The sequence below is a fragment of the Nannobrachium achirus genome (assembly GCF_963921795.1).
Source record: "Nannobrachium achirus genome assembly, chromosome: 16".
NCBI lineage: Eukaryota > Metazoa > Chordata > Actinopteri > Myctophiformes > Myctophidae > Nannobrachium > Nannobrachium achirus.
In genome coordinates this window covers 36,896,537-36,919,104 of record NC_137823.1, presented here as the reverse complement: position 1 = coordinate 36,919,104, position 22,568 = coordinate 36,896,537, and the positions used below count along the sequence as shown (strand labels likewise).

General features: G+C 41.7%; 1 protein-coding gene across 1 annotated transcript; it reads right to left on the bottom strand.

Moving 5' to 3' along the window:
- Positions 1-1,271: 1,271 nt before the first annotated feature.
- On the bottom strand, positions 1,272-15,958 carry actr10 (actin related protein 10). The gene is made up of 13 exons (XM_080744584.1): positions 15,792-15,958; positions 14,322-14,394; positions 13,942-14,024; positions 13,300-13,408; positions 12,704-12,811; positions 11,966-12,033; positions 10,809-10,888; positions 10,198-10,233; positions 9,855-9,934; positions 8,100-8,173; positions 7,308-7,389; positions 5,584-5,785; positions 1,272-2,119 (listed from the first exon to the last, which is right to left on the bottom strand). The coding sequence occupies exons 1-13, from the start codon at positions 15,866-15,868 to the stop codon at positions 1,938-1,940; spliced, it is 1,254 nt and encodes a 417-aa protein (XP_080600710.1). The 5' UTR covers positions 15,869-15,958; the 3' UTR covers positions 1,272-1,937.
- Between the last annotated feature and the right edge of the window lie 6,610 nt (positions 15,959-22,568).

Here is a 22,568-nt window from a genome sequence, read left to right as displayed (position 1 = left end):
ACATTTGTGATGGCGATAAAACTTTTACCTCTCTATCTCAGAGATGAGTGATGCTGGGTTCATGTTTTCTGACAGTGGGTCCTCAGAATTCTCTCAGCATGGACATGAATCCTCCAGGGAAGCTGTTTGACACAGAGGTCCTCAGCATCTGTTTGGTTCACTGCTTCAACTAAAAAGTTGTCTGAGAGAAATAATCTATGGAGAAGATTGTTTGGAAAGGCAATATAAGGAGAAAAAGAGGGATGCATGTAAAAGATAGAGGTGTATGTCTCTCATCCACCACAAGGCGGTAATCTATCTCAGCTCTCTTTCATTAAATTATTACATTTGTTTATGCTTATGCCTGTGAGCAGTGCAAACTTCACCAATTTCATAGATTTGTCCCCAGCTCATCGTTACCAGTGTGTTGTATTTAACCCTATATACTGCACTAAGTTGACCGTAGTCCCCCAGGGGTCTATACTTGGTCCCCTCCCATTTTCCCTCAACAAATCTCTTTACAGAAAATAGACAATCTTCAAGCTCACGTGTTGACACATTGCAAGCATAGGGTTGCAAGCTTGTAGAATGCTTGCAACAGGGATGCTAAGATTCTAGTTGCCAAGTACACACACAGTAGTCAGTCTGGAATTTGTAAAAGTGAATTTGAAAACTCAAAAAAAAAGAAGAGAAAAAAAAAAAAAAAAAAAAAAAAAGCATTCCGACATCCACACGTATAAACACACACACCAGATGAACTTTTACCGTTGTCACCCGTAAGAAATAATTTGAGTCTTGATCCGTCAACACAATGTTTGAATGAACTGGAAAAGACGCAGTGATTAGAGCAGTACTAGTACTAGTTGGATATGACTGTGTTCACAAAATCAAATGTTCTCTGTACAATAACTTTGGGAGACACTTATGTGGATTGTTGGAGGTTGGAATCTTTACATTCCATTCTATTTTCCTTTAACTCACAGAGGGTATTCCCTGGAATGCTGCAGCTTCACTGCACTAGTGGACAGGGAATACTGTTCAAAGTGAGTCCGTTTCTGCAAACTATCTGCAAACAACACCCCTGAGTGAGGTGTGGGAAAAATCAAACAGTCATTTCTCTTTTTTACCCCCTAAATAATCACTCAAAGTTTTCTATGAAAATTAAGGGAGAAAAAGATGAGACAACTCTGGGAAGGGTTTGGAACAAAGAGGAACCAGATATATACAAAAAGCTTGACAGTAAAAATGCAAACAGGTTGCATTCATTTCAGATTAAAAAGAATAAAATTAGCTTTGATGAATTACGGAATCATTTATTTTGTAATATTGTGAGTTAGTCATACAGGGTTGATATGGAGTTGGCTCCAGACGTTCTTAATAACTAATCTGTATAGTTGGCAACATAAAAAAACAATAAACAATAAATAAGCAAAACATTTAATCATTTTTAAAAGAGTATGCATGGGAGTTGCATTGAGCACCACCCAACCAGGTCTCTACACCTCATAAATCAGAACATTTGGAAAACCATTGCTCTCCTGTATGTACAGTGAACTGATACACAATAAGAAACATTTCAATCTGAATCAAATTCCTCTCTTTTGCTCAGAAAATGTAATGGGTCAAAATCATTTAACCAGTTACTGTAAAAACTGGTGTCCCTATTTTTGACGCCCTGGCGGTCCCCGAACCTCATGATTGAGTAATCAGTGTGGTTTAGAGTATGGCCCTAACCCATTCATAAGGTTCCTTTCCTAATATTATTTTCATTTGACACCATCTAACATTACACAGTCCAAGATACTGTATGTGGATAAGTAGATATGTGTGCACATGGAGAACCATTTAAATAGAAGAGTTCTGTTACAAATTAATGAATGAAAGAAAGGTTGTCTGATGCTATGGACAGATTAACCAGGAAGTGTTGTAGATTCCTGGCTGGTTGGTAAGTTAAAAGTCTATTTCTCTGTGGAGAAGGCTCTCTTCATGAGCGGAGGCGGGGTCTTCCCTGCTTCGTAGACAGACTCCGGTGGAGGCGAGCTGAGGCAGCACCAGTCCGGGATCCGACCTGTCTGGTTGTAATAATCCCGAGACACCGACCTGCTGCCCAGGATGTCCTGCAGAGCTCCGAAGATAGCTCCTGTACGGGGAACAGAGGAACAGAGCGTGTTCCAGTTTTCTGTTATGTTTGGTTGATTTATAGTTGCTAAATGTGGAAGATGACACGTTTGTTAAATAACTTGTCTTAGGATAATGTTCTTCATTTGAGGATCCATGTGTCTTTATAAGGACAAATACTTGGAATTCAAGAGGTTGTAAAGACCCTCCAACATAATAAATCACACCAGCAAACGTGATATGCACTTGAAGAAAAACCTTCGCACCACCTCAAACATTCTACCCTGCTGTCTGTCCTCCATAAGGAGTCCATTGAGAAGTGTGATTGATAGAGAGACAAATGGGTGCTTGAACCTATTATGGCTCCACGCAGGGACCCTATATCTCCTACCTGACGGCAGTAGTAACTCATACTCAGGGTTTAGTACATGGGAGTGGTCAGACACGATTTTATTAAGGCCTTATCAGAGTCTGAGGTGAAGAGCTATCACCTCAACTTTTAGGTGATAAGCTATCACCTAAAATTGTGATAGCCATCATAGTCACGGACTCACGGTGAAGTCCTATCACCACGCCTCTGTGTCTCTAAAACCAGGGGGCACACTGATTGGTCAAAATCAACCAATCAGTGAACGGGGTGATGGGGAGATGTCTGAAAGTAAAAACAGAGGAGAGATGTCTAGGTCCGACGTAATGTTTTCTGACTAAAAGACTACACCGCGGTGATAACGAGGGCGAGGTCACGCCAATTCTTGGCCACCTGGCCAGTGATGTATATGGGGAACAGTTAGACTACTCATATATGGAGACCCCTGCATGATAGTCAACAATGTTATGTCAAAACATGCCCATATATGGGCATTACCAAATATGGGCATTCCCAGATATGTCCTTAATATTGATAACATAATATCCTTAATAATGTCCTTCATATTGATAATATAGGAATCTCAATATATGGGCAGGATTATATTTTACTGGCCAACGAATACATTTATCGTCCATAATAATATTATAATTAACGTCAGTGTTTGCAGATACTGTACAGTATGTGCAATGCATTGTGCACCCAACTGATAATTACACCTTGTTATGTTAGCTCTGGGCTTCTATCCACTTTATCACAGATATAATCTGTTCTTGTTTTTATAGTTACTTAAATACATACAGTATCTATAGTCATGCAGACTACCAAAAAATAACTGGAGTATGCAGTGGGTATGAGTGAACTGTTCGCATGACGCTGTCGCACAGTAGACTAGACAAATTCATATATTGGGTTTTACATCAATAATTCAACATTAGTATGCAAACCTACAACCTTTGTTTTGCTAATGTTTTGTCATGATTATGGCGCAAGGATGGTTGACTTGCCTGCAATCAATTTTACCACTTAATCCATTGCTGTCGCAGACAGCCACTGTGCTTCCTTGTATAATATCCACAAGACCCATGAGTTTGGGTCCTTGTTTTATTATCGTTAACTGGGACTGGGTCCAGCTTGGTTCAGAACCCCGGTTCTGTTTATCATAACAACAGTAACCCCAAAGTCTGAGCGAACCAAGAAAAGCCGTACGCAGCGCTGCGTTGATAAGAAGCTGCAGCTGTGACTGACAAGCTTGATTTGCGATTCGCCGTATCACCGTATGGCGGGGTTGTTGACATACAAACTCATAACACTGCCCGCTTGACGTGTTGTGAGCTTGTAGCGCTGATATTTCAACTACACCACCGTACGACGAATAGGCTGATCTATACGCAGCAGAAGTGGCAGCAGCAGCAGCAGCGGGCAGATGGACTTATGTGCAGTACCCCGGAATTAAACCACACTGACATCAAGTCAGATCATGATAAAAACTTTAAATGGTACTGTAGGTTTTAATGGTTGTTTATCCAAATAATATTATTAACTCATTGAGTGCCTATCCCGAATATGTTCGGGATATATTATCGCATACCAGAGTGCCTATCCCGAACATGTTCGGGATATAAAAAAAAAAAAAAAAAAAAAAATTTGAAAAAAAATGTTTTTTTTAATTTTTTTTTGGACCCCATCAAATCTAGTGAACATGATTTCAATCGCGATTTTGCATGTTCCACCCCCATACAACCCCATCTAACATACAGGGCAGCCATGTTTGTTTACATAACATGTAAAACATAATGGCGATTATCTCAAGAATGCCTGAACGGATTTCCAATCGGATTTTTTTGTTTGAAAGCTGTGAACAAACTGCACAAATCCACTTCAATGCAATCCAGGATTGCATTGGATTTTTTAGAGCTCATTCTTCTCTGTTTTTTTCCCATGCATGAGTTGTGCAAGGTTTAATCATGGCTAAGTTGACGAAAATAAGGCTTCTAAAATGCTTGGTAACCAATAGCTAACTTCAAGCTAACTTCATCCTCTTCCTGTACATGCACAAAGGAAAGTGTTCAGGCAAGTCATGGCTGCAGGGCTTCTGCATATACCAGCATATCTCTATGGGATTTTCTATGGCCACTGGGCGCCCTCTAGTGGTGAACGGGGTGGCACTCAAAGAGTTAATAAGCTTAAATGATGAAATAGCCTTACAGCATTTTCCCAACCGGCCACGTTGGCCGGTGATCTTTAGAATAACCGGCCAATTAAACATTTTAACGGTCAATGGCCGGCAAATACCGGCTAACGGAAACTCTGGATGCAACATTCTCTAAATATGCCACAAAACTCCACCATACTTCTTTAACACATCTGCCGCCTTACACGTTTATAAACGTTCTATTTTGCCCAGCTATCTACCGCCTTACACGTTACTGTACGTTCTACCGTTTTTGGCCACTGGGGGGCACTGTTCACTAATATATGAGACAGCAATGTGTTCACAGCTCTTTGGGCAGCCTGTGATGCTGATAAAAAATTATAAAAATGTTATTCATGTAATCAGCTTTCTGCACACCTTCTTCAAGATGGCTGCCAAAATGGCCACCATCCACATGCTGTAATTGTTTGTGTGTGTTAATCTAAAAATAGATTTTTCTTGGGGTTGATTATATTTTTCTGCCAACTGCAAGGGGGCAATGGACATCTTCTGAGAGCTTATTTTTTTTCAAAAAATGTTTAATTTTTTTTTTATTTTCATTTTAATTTTTTGTAAAAAGCCGGGCAGTACTAAGATAGATTTTTTTTTAACCCTTGGCAGGCATTGTGTTAATAAAAAATACATGTATGAATACCACCTTTTTACCGTCATAATATCCCCTGCCCAAAGCACTGTCCTTGATGTTTCTTTTTAATCTCATCTATTTTATTAATGACATCATATCTATTGTTATTGCTTTGTTTTTTTTTAGTCTGAACTTAATTTTATTTCCCTTTTTTATGTACAGCACTTTGAGCATCATATTTGTATGAAACGTACTATAGAAATAAGCCTTATTATTAAGATCCCATATGTATTTGTTTGTATGTTGCATATGTATTCAGGAATAGAACCTACTGCTTACCTCCGAGCCAGGCCGTGCAGTTGGGCTTGGCGGGCGGGGAGTGCACTCGGAAGCTCTTGGTAGCGAGGACATTGCAGTACTTGGGTTTCTCCACCAGGAGGCGTATCTCAGCCAGCAGACGGTGCAAGAAGCCTGGCAGCATGGCTGTGCCTCCAATCACCAGCAGGTTCTCAGACAGAACCTTACGGGTGTCAATGGGGCACTGAGGAGATGAACACACACACACACACAAACACACTTAGATGATACCCACAGGGGAATGTTATGCACCATCTAGCCATCAGAAAGTCCCGGCTTAGGTACAAACCAGCTGTGATAAATGAAGGTCCATGCAGTACCTTCCCTAGTGAACAGAACTGATGCTTCACGAGGGATTATGTAACTCAGCACAGATCTGGTGGTACAGTACATCTTGTATAGCTTCATTAACTTGCAGTATAGCACTATTCCAAGTGGACTAAAGCTAAATTTGTCGCTCAACAATGCAGTTCGCAGCAATATAATGGCAATCTCTTAACTACTTGAGCCTGACATAAAATAGCAATCTATTTTCACTATGCAACACTGGCGTACATGTGTAAATTAAGTGATATCATATTATGTTTCAAAGCAGTAGGTGTAGGTTTTTCAGTGGCCGCCACTGTTCAAGTCCATCTATACATTGAATTTAGATTTCCCCAGACGTATCAGCAGCAGTAGGTGGAGATCTCTGATCGTATGTTTATGTGTACATTGTGTCCTGAATGAAGATATACAATGTGTACTGAATAAAGATATACAATAAGTCCTGTGTGGTTGGGTTGATCCAAAACATCTGCTGACAAGTACGTTTTTGAATCAGGTTAAAATCACTCATTGTGTAAGCAAAAGCAAAAAGCACTTCAAAAGATGACACAAGGACATTTTAATCTCCAATTGGGGAGAAATATAAACACACATACAATCTGTGGAGTAAATACTGACACGAATCGCAGGCTCAGTACAAGGCAGATACAAGGCTTCTGTTTAAAGCCTTGTAACTGCCTAACCAATGCATCAGTCTGACAGCTCTCTGCTGTCATGTTTATAGAGACTGATTAGCTTGTCCTGGTATGACCTGGTACCACATGCTGCTGCTCGCATCTCACTGGAGCTTCCATTGCTTGGTGTTACTGTCGGGCTGAAACCTCTTACCTCCGTATTTTAACATTTTGTGTTTTTTTTTCCCCGTAAATTAACAATCTACTACTACATCATACTACAGCAGTGGTTCTCAACCTTTTCAGACCGCGAACCCCAAAATAATCATATTTGAACTGGGGACCGCCTCACCCTGACGAGCACTAAGAGTTGAGGCATTGCATTTTGTATAACATGGTTCTGTTGTGAAAATAGCCGATCTACATGCTCACAACGCCTCGCAACTAATATTTGACAATTTGTTTAATTTGACATCTTTGAGGTATTAAAAGGTCCTTAAATTATCACAGTAGAAATGTGCAGATATACCGGTACCCTCTACTTAAACTTTATGTTGGTTTGTTTACTGTTGAGTGAGAAAACAACATTGCACATTAAGTTAATAATCTGGGGACCCCCAACATAATTTGGGGACCCCATGGGTGTCCCGACACACAGGTTGAGAACTACTGTACTACAGCGTCAAAAATCTATTTGACACACACACTCATGCCTCCTCTCCCGTCATTCAACAACACAAAACACACAAATAAGCTCTCTTCTACCTTCACCAAGGCATCAAGTATGAGAGAGGCCACGCTCTTCTCCTCGTTGTCCTGCTCAAACAGCATCTCCATCACAGAGTCCCTGGAAGAAGACAACCTAATTAGCAACAGCAGACGGAACTGAAGGCTGATAGTAATCACATTAAATTGGCCAGCTCATTTTATTAGCCATGCTACTGTACAGAGACCTAGCAGGACAGTAAAGGCAAGCAATGTCCTCGAGAACAAAAATTAGCCTAATGACCAGTTATGTCATTTTAACTTTGATCTTTACAACCCAAAAGCTAATCTCTTAAACCATTCAATCCGGGAAAGCAACCGTGTCTTTTTAGATTTTGGCTATATACATATATGGCATAAGTTTCAGAAAACTGTAAGGATTTAGAAGACATTTTTAGAATCAGCCTCTGGTCTAAATGGGTTAATAGAGGCAGTCGACTGATCGTTCCCACTATGTTTCATAACTAGGCCTGTAGGGTGTAATTTCTCAACTTCCTTTAAATAGAAATCCCTACCCTTTATGTCCTACCTGGAATTCGAACATGCGGGAAACTGTGAGCTCAACTGAGAGACAGGCAGGCAATACTACTTCTCAACTAGTATGTGTCCTATCCAATACCTCTAAATTCCTCAAGTAAGAGTATGGAGACCACCTTCAACCACTGCATAAAAGGTTCTAGTTACGTATATTATATTATCATACTCTACAGTCATCATACTCTAAATCATATTACTAAAATAATGTTTTAATCTATTAAATAAATCCTGGATTGTAGTAATTTGTTCAGATACCTGATTGATCCCTTGACATGCAGGATCTTCTCCCCATCCAACGGGTAGTCAACATCAGGGGGCGGGGCTGGGCGCTACAAGTGCATACAAAAGGCAAATAAGTTTAATAAAAATCCAGACCAAAAAGTATTGCATATTGTGATGTCAAGTGAAGCATGACCAAAAAGCTTAACTTTTTTGTTGTGCAAAGGTTAACAAAAAGCTGGTTCACTTTGCTGGCAAAGAATTCACAGACCTAGAACAATAGTGTGTTCCCTATAGTAACCACACTAATAATTGACATACAGTAGTTTAACACCATGAAAGGCACTTTGACCATAGGCTCATGTGCAAACAAGAAGAGAGAAACATAATTATACTCCGTAGTACAACGGTATCGCAATGTCGCTATGATAAAAAAACTAAATGTGGATCTTGCAATACACATGGGAACAGTGTGGCTCTAATGTGGATCTTGGACTTCATGTGGCGAACCTGTGGCGTCAGTTGTCTACAATGTCATTACTAACACAAGTGTGACTTCAAATTGGAGTTTCAACGTGATCATTGACCTCCATACATTTCGTTTCTATCGGGTGGAAACCTCATACATCCAAAAGTATTCAGGATTCAAATTCAAAAGCAGCAAAAGTAGCAGATCTACAAGCTCAAAAAGCGTCGTGTTTTCAAGGTTGTGGATCTGCTACTTTTGTGAGACACTAATAATAATGTGATAAAGTAGGGCATTCATTTATGAAAAAACATTAAGATATGGAGAGGTTTCTGCCCGACGGCACCGATATTATTAGTAAATATATCAAAACATGTGAAACAAATAAGTGGAGGTACAAAGGCTGGCACAGATCCATGCAGCGGTATTCAAGTTTAGCTTGTGGACAGATGGGCACACTCTTATATAGCTAGCCTCCTGCAGAGTAAGAAGAAAAAGGGGTTTGATATGAAACTGATATGCAGGATAGTTGGATTTATTGCTATTAGAGTTTAATAACCTAACTACTGTACATAACCGCAGCCTCAGGTGCAGGTGGCGTCTATGGTCTGGCACTGTACTACAAAACGAAGTTAGGAAGTTGCAAAACCTTTCTGCCAATGTGGCCACAATTTGGCTAACTATTTTTTAGTGAGGTTTGACACTACTGAACTTGGATTTTGCATAGATAATAAAGGATTCTATTAAAGTGCCTTTGCATCTTTCTAATGAACACATTGTGTTAACTCATCTGCTGCCATTTAACAATACCTTCGTACTCCCACCTGCCATAAGTCTCCATAGACTTCCATGTAATTCATAGTGCACGGATCATGCACACCCATGCCTAGATCATGCACCACGTGTGTCCACATTGCTCACAGCTTTCAAACAAAAAAATCCGAATGGAAATCCGTTCAGGCATTCATGAGATAACAGCCATTGTTTTCCTAAAATGTAAACAAAGATGGCTGCCATGCTTGAAAGATGGGGTTGCTATGGGGGTTAAACATGCGATTTCGCGATTGCTATCATGCCTACAACATTTTTTGGGGTCAAAAATTTTTTTTTTTTAAAGAAAAACATTTTTTTTTTTTTTTTTTTTTTTTTTTTTCGGGATTTACGGGCTTGGCAGGGAGGTACAATGGGATTTTTACGGGATTTTCGGGCTTGGCAGCAAATGAGTTAAGAAGAACGATGAATCAGACTACGCTTGCAGAAACAGTTGTACAAGCACGTGATCGCATGCACGTTTCATTAAAAAGGCCCAGTGAGGGTGCACTTACTTCAGCTGTGCCATCCAAATTAAATTTGGCTTCTTGTATCTTGAGTCCTCTCTGTAGGTCACTGACAAAGCATGTTCTGACTGTAAGCAGAGCAGCACAACACAGACAAAAGAGTTACATTTCTTAAACATTAAACGATAAACTTAAGTTCTATAGCACTTTTCAAAAAGAGCTTCACGGACATACAATTACAAATTAAAATACATGCAATACAGTCAAGAAATGGATTAAAAAACACTTTCGGTAAGGTTAGGTTTGCTTTGTTAGGGCAGTAATAGATAAAAAGTGTCTGGTTATCCTTACGGGAGCCAAAGGAAAGAAAATCAAATAAGAAAAAACCTACCCTTTATATCCTCCACAGTCTCCTCTGGAATGGAGCCTGAGGAATAGAAAGGAAACTACAGGTAACTGAAAACCAAACAAGACCACTTTCTATAACTCCACTACTGCAACTAAGTCTTTGTTGTGGTTTAGTAAGGTTCTATATTTATCCTAAAAGCTGCACTTATTTATGATTCAGGACCACAACGGAAACAAGTTGGAAACAAGTCCCCAGGACTTTTTGTGTCATCCTTTTAGCTTTAATGTCTGACTGTACCACATGCTGGTTTAGACTTTTGACAAATGAAGTATTCAATCAATCAAAAAGTTGGAAGTCAAGCCTCGGTGTTGGTGCACAGCCGCACGCACGCACGCGCACACACATACTGTAGGTGCTGCTTGACACCGCAGTTATGGTTGCCGCTCTGAGAAATCGATCTATAGTACACACAAAAGACTGCTGATGCAGACTACAGCATCAGTTGGGAGAGAGTGGAATAAGCTGGCTGTTGTACAGATGAAATGGTCATGGATTCTTCTTCCCAACATCATCCCACATGACAGATCAGACTGTTTGACAATCCTGATCGAAAGTGCCTAAAATCATCAATCAATCCATTGTTCGGAACTTACCAATAACAGTAGGTACACTTTGTCCACTACTGGAGTCTGTATCCACTGTGCACTGCTCCACCAGAAGTCCATCCAATTCTCTACAAGAATAGTACACATAGTCATGTACTGTATGCATTTACAACAGCTAACAAGCACATCTTAAAAACTTTAAAGGCATTTCCAATATAGGACCAAAAACCTCAGGGTTTAACTTAATTTACACTAAAACGTAACAATCCAACTTCTTTTCTTCCCCGACAGGTCTTGCCTCCTGCAGGATCTTCCCTATTTCCATCTACAACACCCTGGGGACTCCTGTTCAAACTGCCAAGAGCCTGGGAGTGGTCCTGGATAGTCAGCTGTCCTTCAAGGCAAAGCCATCACTCGATCCTCTAGTCTAGGTTAACAACCTCCAGAGGATCAGACCCTTCCCCACCAAGGAGTGCAGCTGCTTATCCAAGCTTCAGTCATCTCCAGGCTTGACTACTGCAACTCTCTCTTTATTGGTCTGCCGGCATGCTCTCTCAAACATCTACTGATCCAGAATGCTGCAGCATGCTTGGTCGTTTCCCCACCACTGCACTGGCTTCACTGGCTCCCATTATATGGTTGCTGCATCTAGACGATGTTGTTTTCACTGGGACCGTTTTGTCGGTGTGTTCGTGTGACTGTGCTAAAAGGCACAAATGCTGTCATGGTCACAACAACACACCAAACATGTTGAGTATCATTCTTAGGCTACCGTTTTCAGGTTTAGGACTAAACAGGAAATGTGTATACCTGTATGTAGTGTATATTGTATTTACATTGTCAGGCAGGCATGTACAGGAGCCTTCAGCCTGTAATGTCTAAGCATCCAACCTGCACACCATGTTAATAATTAATATAGTTATAATCAGAAGCCTGATTATCTATGAACATACTGAAACGTATTAATCAGAAGGGAAAGTGTGGATAATAAGGGAAAATGTAGCAAGATGTGTTTTCAAACAGAAACATATAAGTGAATGGGCCTCTGTGGAAATCCTCATGATACAGTGACAAGATGTTCAGTTAATACAAAGATAGAAAGCTAGAGGTCCTGTACTCTTAGTCTTCTGTTCTGTCACACACAGTATGTGTCAAATGAAGGGAATTGTATTTAAAAAGTTGAAATATATTAATAGGTTACTTACTTGTGAATGGATTTCCCAGCCAAAGGCAAGGCCTCCCAGGCCGGAAGAATAGCAGTGCACTCATAGACCTGATATCACAGTTAAAGGAGTAAATAATCCAATATAGAACTGAATAAAGAAACTTCAGAAATCAGCCTGGAGTGAGATTAAAGATAGATGGCATAATAGACTGTAGTTTGAGAGCGGTAAAATGGTGCAGTTAGCTGACAAATACTAACGACAATCGTCTGACATTCAGTATTACAAGCCAAAACCACGTGCGGAGTTCCTGATTTGCCAGTGACAGCCATATCTAACAGGCAAACTAAATAATAAAGACATTTCTTACAAAGGCATGAATAAAATAACACTTGCTGAACAGAAGAACATTACCACCAAAGGTGGCAATGTAGTAAATATCCATGGAAGCATGTATGCACTTAGCACTTTTACTATTCCACTTATTTGGAGAACCATGTAGACAGGATACAAGGTTTCCATCGTCTACATTGGGGTGCACAAACCAAAGGTAAAATGGCCAAATGAAATGCAATAAAATCCAGTGTTCTTGGGTGAGAAGGTTTTCCCTTTTCATCAGGCTCACCTTCACAGTTGGTTAGCGGCAGTGGTACCGTTTTCGCTTCTGTGTGTCAAACCTTGGCGATGAAGATTAACGCTTACTGGCAAACTATAGGCCAATAACCTTTATGCACGTTTAATCCAATACCTCCTCACTCCAGGTCAACAAGTAAAGGATACAGGCAGCACCAGTGTCTCTGTGTAACCACAGTCCATCACCAGGGCAGAGTTAATACCCAGGGTCATGATGGACATCAGATGACTGGGGGCGAACAGCACCGAGGGCACCTGCAAAGTATCACCAAACAGAATGAAACTCTAAAAGCACCAGTGTGTCGATACAGTACTTTACATTTTACATCTCTCAACTTGGCATCCATATTTTGGGCTTGTCATTAGTGGCAGCACACATTCTTTCTATTCGTTGTACAACAAAGTATATAGGGCTATGTGGTTAATACTGAAATGGTAAATTATCAGCATGTACAGTATAACAATTTTAATCTATATCATGTGATGCTCTTAATATATAAATGTAACTTAAATGTAAGTTACAACAGGAATACCTCTGGCTGGTATGTGAAGCACTTTGAATTAACAGTTTATAAATGTTATTCCACAAATATAGCATTCTGGATGTTAGTTTACATGAAAACCCAGCTGTGGTCTCCTTTGAAATAAGGGTAATTTGCTACAACTTTATTGTCACATCACATGTTTACAAGTGTAGAAATGTAAGATCATGTCACAACCAGACTCAACATGGGCCCTAGTACCTCAAACTGCTTGAAGAAGACTTTGGTGAGGGTCTCTCTGAAGTGGGACGGGCAGAGGATGGACTCGATGATGACCACTCTTCTGTCACGAGGGTTCACCAAGAGGTGCCTGTTATGTAATCCAAACCAGTCAATTCCAATTTTCTTGGTTACATTTTGAGGCACAACTATTTGGAATGTTTTGATTTACATACATAATCACAATGTCTTTATTGTTGATTCATTTTGTTTGTATGTCTCTGCTAACGACCCCCCACCCCCCCTCCTCCAGCTTTATCAAGTTAACAGATATGTACAAATAATGTATACAGGTATGTTCATGCGTATTTTTGTCAATAAAAACATCAACGAAAACCTAGTAATCGTTGATTTAGGGAAAGTCTCAAGGCAGGAAAGAATGTCATAAATACAGATTCATGATATTACAGTAAGTAATTATTAAATGTTTTAAACTTTCAGTCTGGGCATAAATCACACATAAAATTCTAATGGGAGATGTTTTCCTTTTTTGTTGCATTTACTACACATCCATGATACAAAGTAGAGCCATGTTAAGTCTGTATTTACAAGGCATAGCAGTATCTAATCTAACATGAAGTACCACATGTAGTACTGTAGTTAAGAAGGATAACAGTAGCTCACCTGAAGTACAGCATATGGATAAACTCTTTGAGGTTGACATACAGTTCTTCTGTGTTGATGTTGTACTGAACCACTTTGATGGCCTGCAATGGAAACAAGCAGGGATGAAAATACATTCCTGCAACACGGCTTAAGAATATAACAGTATCAGGAGTCATTAATTAACCACTTAAACCCCAGCATCCGTATTTGGGAGAAAGCTTTCGCTGAAAATAGGCACGAAAATAGCCGCGCTGCATTCGTTGTGAGCATTTCGATCAGCTATTTACAGCTAAAGCTTTCCCCACAATAACAGAAGATACCCTAAACCCTAGCAGAGCACTGAGGAACTCCGGTCAGGTCAAACATTTAGGGTTTAGGGTTTATGATTAAGATCTCACCTGTTGCTGCCCTGGCCTCTGGATCTCGCTTGGAATGATGAACCTGGGCCCCGTTTCTCCTGCAAAGCCGCATCTACAACACAAAGCATTTCTATGTCAGAAGGACAGCCCGAGGTTTTAGATCAGCTTGTAATGTAGATCCGGTATTGTTATTGATTAATCACCCCCAGACAGTATTGTCTGCCAAAGGGACTTTTTCAAAAAATAGCTCACATAACTCCCCACGTGCCGCGGCGCTATGGACACAGCTTATAGATCAGAAATGTTCATAAAGCCAGGTGTAAAATAGGTTGAAACTGATTTTGATGCTATATCATTGACTTGGGACCCCTGGAACCCAACTTTGAGAAACACTGTCCTTAACATTAAGGACCCACAGACACCCTGATCATATACATTGGACATTGCTGTCTGGTGGAGCATGACCAACAATTTTCACTACTTGTACTTCTATGAGCATGTGACAAATGGTGCATTTATATAGCTCATTTATCCAAGGCGCTTTACAGGGATGTGCATTACATTCACACACACCCACACACATTCATATACCGATGGCAGAGGAAACCATGCAAGGAACCAATCTGCCCACCCGGAGCAACAAGGGGTTCAGACTTCAGAGCCTTGCTCAAGGACACCTCTGGGGAGCCCAGGATCGAACTGGGAACTCTCTGTGTTCTAAGACGACAACTCTACCCCTGAGCCACTGCTGCCCCCTACTTATAAAGCTGCCAGTGTTTTAACAGTGAACACAGCAAAAAACAAATAGGCCACATGGATTGCATATGACCTGCCTCAGGGAGGTGTTGACTATAATTGTATCATGAAAAAGACCCAACACAGAGTCATTCTGAGCATAGTACATACAGTAGATCAATTAGAATATATCTACATTGCTTTCATTTTACGCTCTCAAGAGTTAAATTATTGTTAAACACCTGCATTGCTTAACTTTCATAATTACAGAATGTCCAAGAATTGTTATTTTGATTAACCTGTTAAAAGTCCTATGGTAGGCTAAGCTACCACATCAATAATGCATGTAATTGTAGACAAAACAAAATTCTATCCAAGCAATGATAAAAAATACAATAAAAGTTTGGGCTCTGAGAGGCTAAATCTCATCAAATGGTGGTCCGTGGCTCAAATGCCAAAAGAATTACGGACCTTGATATTAAAAGGCTTGAAACCCACAGCATTACATAAATGATCCCTCAACCTTACCCCGCAATCATTTTTGGGCAGCAGATTTATTTTGCTAGCCTTCTGGCTAACAACATGCTAGCAGCTTTCTGCCAGGTAAAAACCTAATATATACTCTATGGTAAAAACAGGTAAACAGGGCACATCGGTTACTGGTATTAATTAACTTCAACGTTATTGACATGTTAAGTACTCAAGTCAAGTAGTAACAACTTGTTTACATTAGCATCATGATGTTAGCAGTGACAGCTAACGGTTGCTACTCACTTTGTATAAGCGGCTCCCAGGTCAATGACGACCGCAGTCTTCTCACCTCCACTGCCCAAGCCTTCATACAGGGGCATTTTAGTAGCCTTTTCAGTAATTAGTTAGAAATAAATATGGTTAATATTAATAATCCTCCTATCTAATGATTCACTTCCAGCTGGGTTGGGCTGGGAGGGTCCTCGAAACCTAGCGACGTGACGTCCGTTCAGATCGCCTGAGCAAAATGGAAAATGAATAAAACATAAATGCAATCATTTGAATATTTCTATTACAGCGCACGACATTTTAGATGCTATCAAGCACTGTATTTTGAAATTGCTTTACACCTCAAAAAATTTACCAAAGCAAGCAAATAATAAATCGACAATTTTTTTCTTCTTTTTTCTAATAGGAGAAAATAAGCTTTCTAGCATACTTGGTTCGTTAAATTGTAGGCTAAGTTGCTGATTTTAATTGTCTCTATGGATATGAGTGAAATAAAACAATAAGTGGGTTTAATTTGAAAGAGATTGTAGTCTACCTGCTCTGCTTGAAGTTAAGGAGCTGTCCATTCAGCACCAGGTACATGTCATTATGTCTCTTTGGCAACGACACAAAAACATGTTATGTGATGAGTGGTCTACTGACTAATTACAGTGTTATGATGAATAGCCTACTGACTAACAGTAGCCTACTGACTAATTACAGTGCTATAGTCGTATGCTCGTCTAAAGGGAAACTAAATGGAACTTTATAGGCTAAATAATCAATTAATTAGTTTGACGCTGCATATGACATGGCAGTGGTGTAAAGTAACAAAGTACATTTACTAAAGTAGTCTACTGTAGGCCTACTTAGGTACACTTTTCATGTACTTTTACTTTGCTGGAGCATTTCCAATTTCCAAATATTGTACTTTTACTACATTTGAAAACATAGGCTACTATAGTTAGCCTACTTTGTAGATTTTGATTAGGCCTATGACAAAGCATAGCCATTACCCACTTCAGCCCTATACATTTCGGCAATTTGAAAATAGCAGATCTACAAGCTCACTATGCTGCATCTCAAATGATTTGTACTCACTTTGATTAATTTGACTGTAATGTAAGCCTACATTTTGATGCCAATATTGTTGTACTTTTACTCATGTACATTTTGAATACTGCTTGTAGGCCTATAACAGAGTGTTTCTACATTGCAGTATTTATACTTTTACTTAAGTAAATCATTTGAGTAGCCTATAGCCTATACTTTTTCCACCACTGAACTCCAGACGCGCGCATTACGTAGGCCTACAGCCAGGCAACTTTCATAGCATGACGTTAATGGTCCCTCGGCTTGTTTTCCGCGATCTCTGTCTTGGAATATTAAGGTGAAGCGAAACTGGGAAATTCGATAGATTATGAAACGACCCTCTCTGCATGCGCTCGCCTCCAGTTCCACATGATCTGTGGATGGTAAGAACATGCTTTATTATTTGGCATAGGCTATTAATGTGACTTTTGTGACGTTATTAAAATATATTCAAAGATTTGCACAAATGTTCATGATTTTCCAACAAAAATCTACAAGCTCATAGCGCGGCACTGATAGCGCCGCGCTTGTAGGCTATTTTTGAACAGGATGCAAATGCATTATTCAGACAGCAAGAATTCCATGAAATAACAGATGCATTTTAAGACAGGATTTATTCGGTTAGAGCTATATGAATAGGATAGCTGTGCGTGTGTTACATTGCAGTCAGTGCAACCATTTCAAATGATTTCAGCACCGCTGCAGTGGGGATTTGTTTACTGGTCTCTGCATAAATCCATATGTTTGATAAGTCGATTGGCTGCTCTTGTAATGTGGAGTAGCCTCGCCTATATATATACCTGAACTACATCGATCAGAGGGAATGTGCGTTGTGTTATTGATGCACCGTCGGTCGGGGCTGGTGTTGATTCATTTCAGACGCCTGTCTCTGTCTGACTTAACAACATGAAAGAAAGGGTGTCACCCCCGTCAACAATTCTAGAATCTGTCTAGAATTTGAACATCTTAAGGAAGGTTCGATGTTTGTTATTGTTACTGGGTAGCCTACATCACCATGAAAGCAATTCAAATGACGATGATTATGATTTTTAATGCTGAATTTTATGACATAGCCTAAGCCTCTTGACTGTAACAGAACCTTGCATTATTCAAATATTGCACATCCGTCGATCCAGTTAATAAGAACTGTGCGGACAGACGGAGAACCCGGTGATGCTATTTATAGTTTTCTCAAGTGCAGATGGGTGCAAAGGATTGCTGTGTCAGATTGTCTCCATCCCTGGCTGTAGGCTACCTCCTCCTCCTCCTCCCCCCCCCCCCCCCCCGTATGTGCGTGTTTTTCTCTGTGCTCACTGTTTACAAGAACACTGTGCAATGCAGACAGACACCATGTGATGACACATGACATGGAACAGTATGGCTAAAGATAAATTAGCCAAATGAGATGATCTATATTCAAATCTGCAGCCACCACGGGATCAAAGCAAAGGCTTATTGGAAGGCATTCTTAATCCTCTTATCTGTGGTTATTATCATAGAATAGGTTAACACTCAGAAATAAATGTGTTTTTTAAACTAATAATATATTTGTGCTTATTCTCTTTCATCTGCAGACACTGCACACACCAGCAATGTGACCTGCCACCACCTCTTTCCCAATTCCTTCCTGGCCCTGTCCTCTTTTCTCCTCTTGTACTTATGTATCTGCTGGTTGGCTGAGAGTGTATGCATGCACCTGCAGGCATCGTCCGGGACTTGGCTCATCCTCGCCATACATTAGAGCTCGACATCATTGGCTTGGCTGTGAGAACTCGGGCAACCACTTTAAACCACTTTCCCCAGAAGTGGAGGAGAGGAGGTCGAGATGTCTGGGACTCTCCGCCGCCTCCTCCTGGCTGGGACCTGTCTCTGCATCTACGGCACCCCGGTCCCGCTCCACCACACCCACCTATCCTCCACGGCGGACAGCGGATGTGGTGGACAGTGTGCCGGCTCAGTCACCCCCGATGCATCCACACCAGCCACAGGTGTGAATGTCGGTATGTTGGATTCAGACAGGTCTGCCCGTGACGTGCGGGAACGTGTGACTGGACTCCCAGTGAACGAGGGAGGAGAGGGTGGCACAGATGGACAAAGCACAGAATCTAAGGGGGCGGTTGCCGTGATTCAGGCTGGAAACGAGGACAGCCTTGATGAAGGATCTGTGCCACACGAGGCTGGTGGGGAGGCACGAAGCCAGCGGAACCAAACCGAGACCGCCAGGGCTTCCTCGGAGAGTTCATTCGAGATGGCAGAAACCCAAAAACGGGCAGATACAGCTTCAGAGCGCTCGACAGACTCCTCCGCAGAGGAGCTGAAAGCTGCACCTGTCGACGTTGAGGCCATGTTAACTTCTGCCAGGGAGAAACAGGAGATGACTGTGGTGACGAATACACCGAAACCAGCTCTGTCGAGATATTCCGAATCCGCCACGGTGCCACCACAGCCACAGGCACTCAGCCTGGGGGCCGTGCCCCTGGAGAGCAAACGCCTTTCGCTGGGAAACGGCCCAAGTGATGAGGGGTACAGAAGAGGAAGTCTGACCAGGTTTGGCACCTCTCTCCGGGAGGACGAACCGGAGGAAAGCAGACCATCATCCATGGATCCTCCTGCTTGGATGGAGAGGCTGACCTCCAAAAGTGGCTCTCCCCTCAGTCCCCTCTCATCGTCACCCTCTCTTTCACCTCTCACTCCCATGCCACTGTCAGCCTGGAGCCAAGAGGGGTTGACTATCTCTACACTCCCAGGTCCTCTCTTGTCTGATATTGGACCAAACCTGATGCTCAGACAGGATGGCCCAGAAACCCTTTGGACTGAGGCAGCGAGACAGAGCGGAGGTATGTCCAAATGATGCACAGGTGCATGATCAAATAGGTTGTATACACATAATGTGTATATACTGTACATTGCAGTGCACAAGAAGCAAGTTGGCACCTTGACAGAGTGCGGTCTATAGATATCTCCTTGTTAATTATTTCCATATTTGCGAACTGAACAACAATGCAAAGCAAAGACGGAAGCACAGGAATATCACTCTCTGGCAATGGAATATTACATTATATGTAGCCACTTAAACCTTATATACTTAGGTGACAGGGGTCCCCCAGGGCTCATAATTGGCTGACTCTTTTTTCCCTCAACACCAAATCGATTCTCTGAAAGTCTACATTCTCACAATGTAAATCAGCTTTTGTTTTTTCAGGGCTCATGTGGTTAAGTCACTGTGACCCTGTAAGAATCTCCACCACTGACTTGGTTTGATGGTGAGCTGAATTTTTCATCTCATTTGACATTGCATTTCGGTTGCTTTCAAGACAAGGCACCGGGGAATGAAAATGACACATCCAGTTGCAGATCGCCTTTGATGATCAGCAAAGAGGCGCCCTGCTTCTCTGCATGCCACTTCCAACCCCCAGCGGGGACTTGTGGCAGTCTAATTACTTTCTATTCCTGAACCCCACTCTGAAAATAAATTAGAATTACTGCCAAAGAAAGACACAGCGTTAGAGTGCATTATACAAGTCTGCAGAGAATTCAACCTTTCTCCTCCTATAGCCCTCTCTCCATTCTCTCTGTCGTCGTCTATTCTCATCTCTCTGTCTCTGTCTCTCTCTCTTTCTCTCTGTGTTCCTTTTTTCCATCCAATCTTTTGTAAAGAGCGAGGCAGGCTATTATTCAGTAATACAAGGCAAGGGAGATGGATTAAAGGACTCTGTCTGCGCCAATGTGTGTTCCTGGCATCCCTGTGGGGACTGTCTGTTTCACGAAGCTTTCCACCCAACAGAAAGGAAACTGTCTAGAAAAATCCCAAAGTAGTATTATGTAAAAGGATTGCAGTAGTCTTCGTACGGCCTATTTAGGCTAGTCCAAGGAAATGTTTTGGACCAAAGGAAATGTACAATTTATAGTGCAAGATCAAATAGCATGAACCCACAAATGACAGGGTAAATGGTCACGTACTGAGTGCAAAGAAAACAATTAGACGCTACTAGGTAACTATGGATGGATACCAGGCAGGTGGTGAGGCAAACGTCAAACCTAGCATCTGTCTAAACCACCACCATTGGGTTCTCAACACAGGGAAGTTGCATCAGCGGTCCAAATAGACCCTTTTCCAGGTCTGCAAGTCTATGGGTTATCTCTGGGACCCCATTCTACACTGCGAAATCCTCAGTGATACTTTAACCTTGAGAGTGTAAAATTGGTATGTGAACAAGTAACAAACTTAAATCTGCCTAGTATAACTAGCATAATGGATACAGTAAGAGTGTGAACAGCTTCTCTTTTGACAGTCTGCAACTTTATAATTCTTACCTGAAATTCGTCTCTGTCGGGTGGAAACCTCAATACCTCATTATGTCCAAAACTGTTACTTTTTAGGATTCAAATTCAAGAATAGCAAAAGTAGCAGATCTACAAGCTCAAAACACGTTTCGAGCTTGCGGATCTGCTATCTTTTGACACTTTTATGTGACGCTGTAGTATGATCAAGTGGGGCGTTAATTTATGAAATATATATATACTGCATATGGATTATGGAGATAAGAGGTTTCTGCCTGACAGCAACCATTTGTTCGTTAGGCACAGCAAAACTCAAGTGTGCTCAGGCACTCGTAAAGTGGCAGAATCTGTGCGACTGTGTGTGGCGTGACGGCTCCCTCTGTTCCCTGTGCTGTGTGTGTGTTGTTGATGTGACTCGTCGCAGAGGACACGGTGGCCCCGCTGTCTCAGGACGAAGCCACCGAGGGCACCATGTCCTCGGAGGCCCTGCCTCTCATCTTCGAGCCCTTTGAGGATGCTGTCACGCCGGAGGAGGAGGGGGGCGTACCGGCGGCGGGGGTCACCCTGATGCCACCCGTCAGCTCGCAGCCTCTGGCTGCCATGGCGACGGCAGGGATGCTCCTCCTGGCGGACGCGGACCTCGACCGGCCTCCGGTCACCATGGAGACGGGCGGCGATGCCGCTCGTCCCTCGCCGCCCGCCCCCCCGCCCCTCCTGCTGCCAGATTGGATGTCACCTTGGCAGACGTCCGGCGCTGCCGAGTCGCAGCCGGATCCTCCAATCAGGCCCTCGGGTCCGTCTGTGGCCCCGCCCCCAGCGGAGACAGACGCGACGAGATTGTCGGCGAAAGGTGAGAGAGGTGAAATGGGTGATGCGAGAGAGGGTCTTTGGAAATCCCTATTTGATTGATTGAATACTGTATTAGCAGTTTGCCCAAAAAAGTACGCTTTATACTGTACCAGTTGTTCTCAAAGTGGGGTCTCAAAATAGCAGATCTACAACTGGCCGCGCTGCAAGCTTGCACATCTGCTATTTTGGAACAAATTTGGAAACATCTCAAACATGTTTGGACATTTAAATTATCTTCTCTTCTGGGGGTCTCACTGGCCCAAAACATTTTCACATGGGTTTCCAGGGCCAAATACATATCAATTTGGGGGTCCTTGACATGAAAACGTTTGAGAACCACTGACTTAAGGATAACACAAAAAGCCTGGTGGGCTTGTTTCCATTGTGGTCCTATGTCCAGACAAATTTGTGGTGGTCTAGTACCAGGAGTTCCCAAAACTTACAAGAATACGTTTGTGTTTATAAATAAATCCCATAAGCCCTGTCCAATGGTGAAAATAAGCAGATCCACAAGCTCGCAATGCATCGTGATGCGACGTTCTGTGAACTTGTTTCTCAAAAAAAAAAAAAAAAATCTATTATTTTGAAATG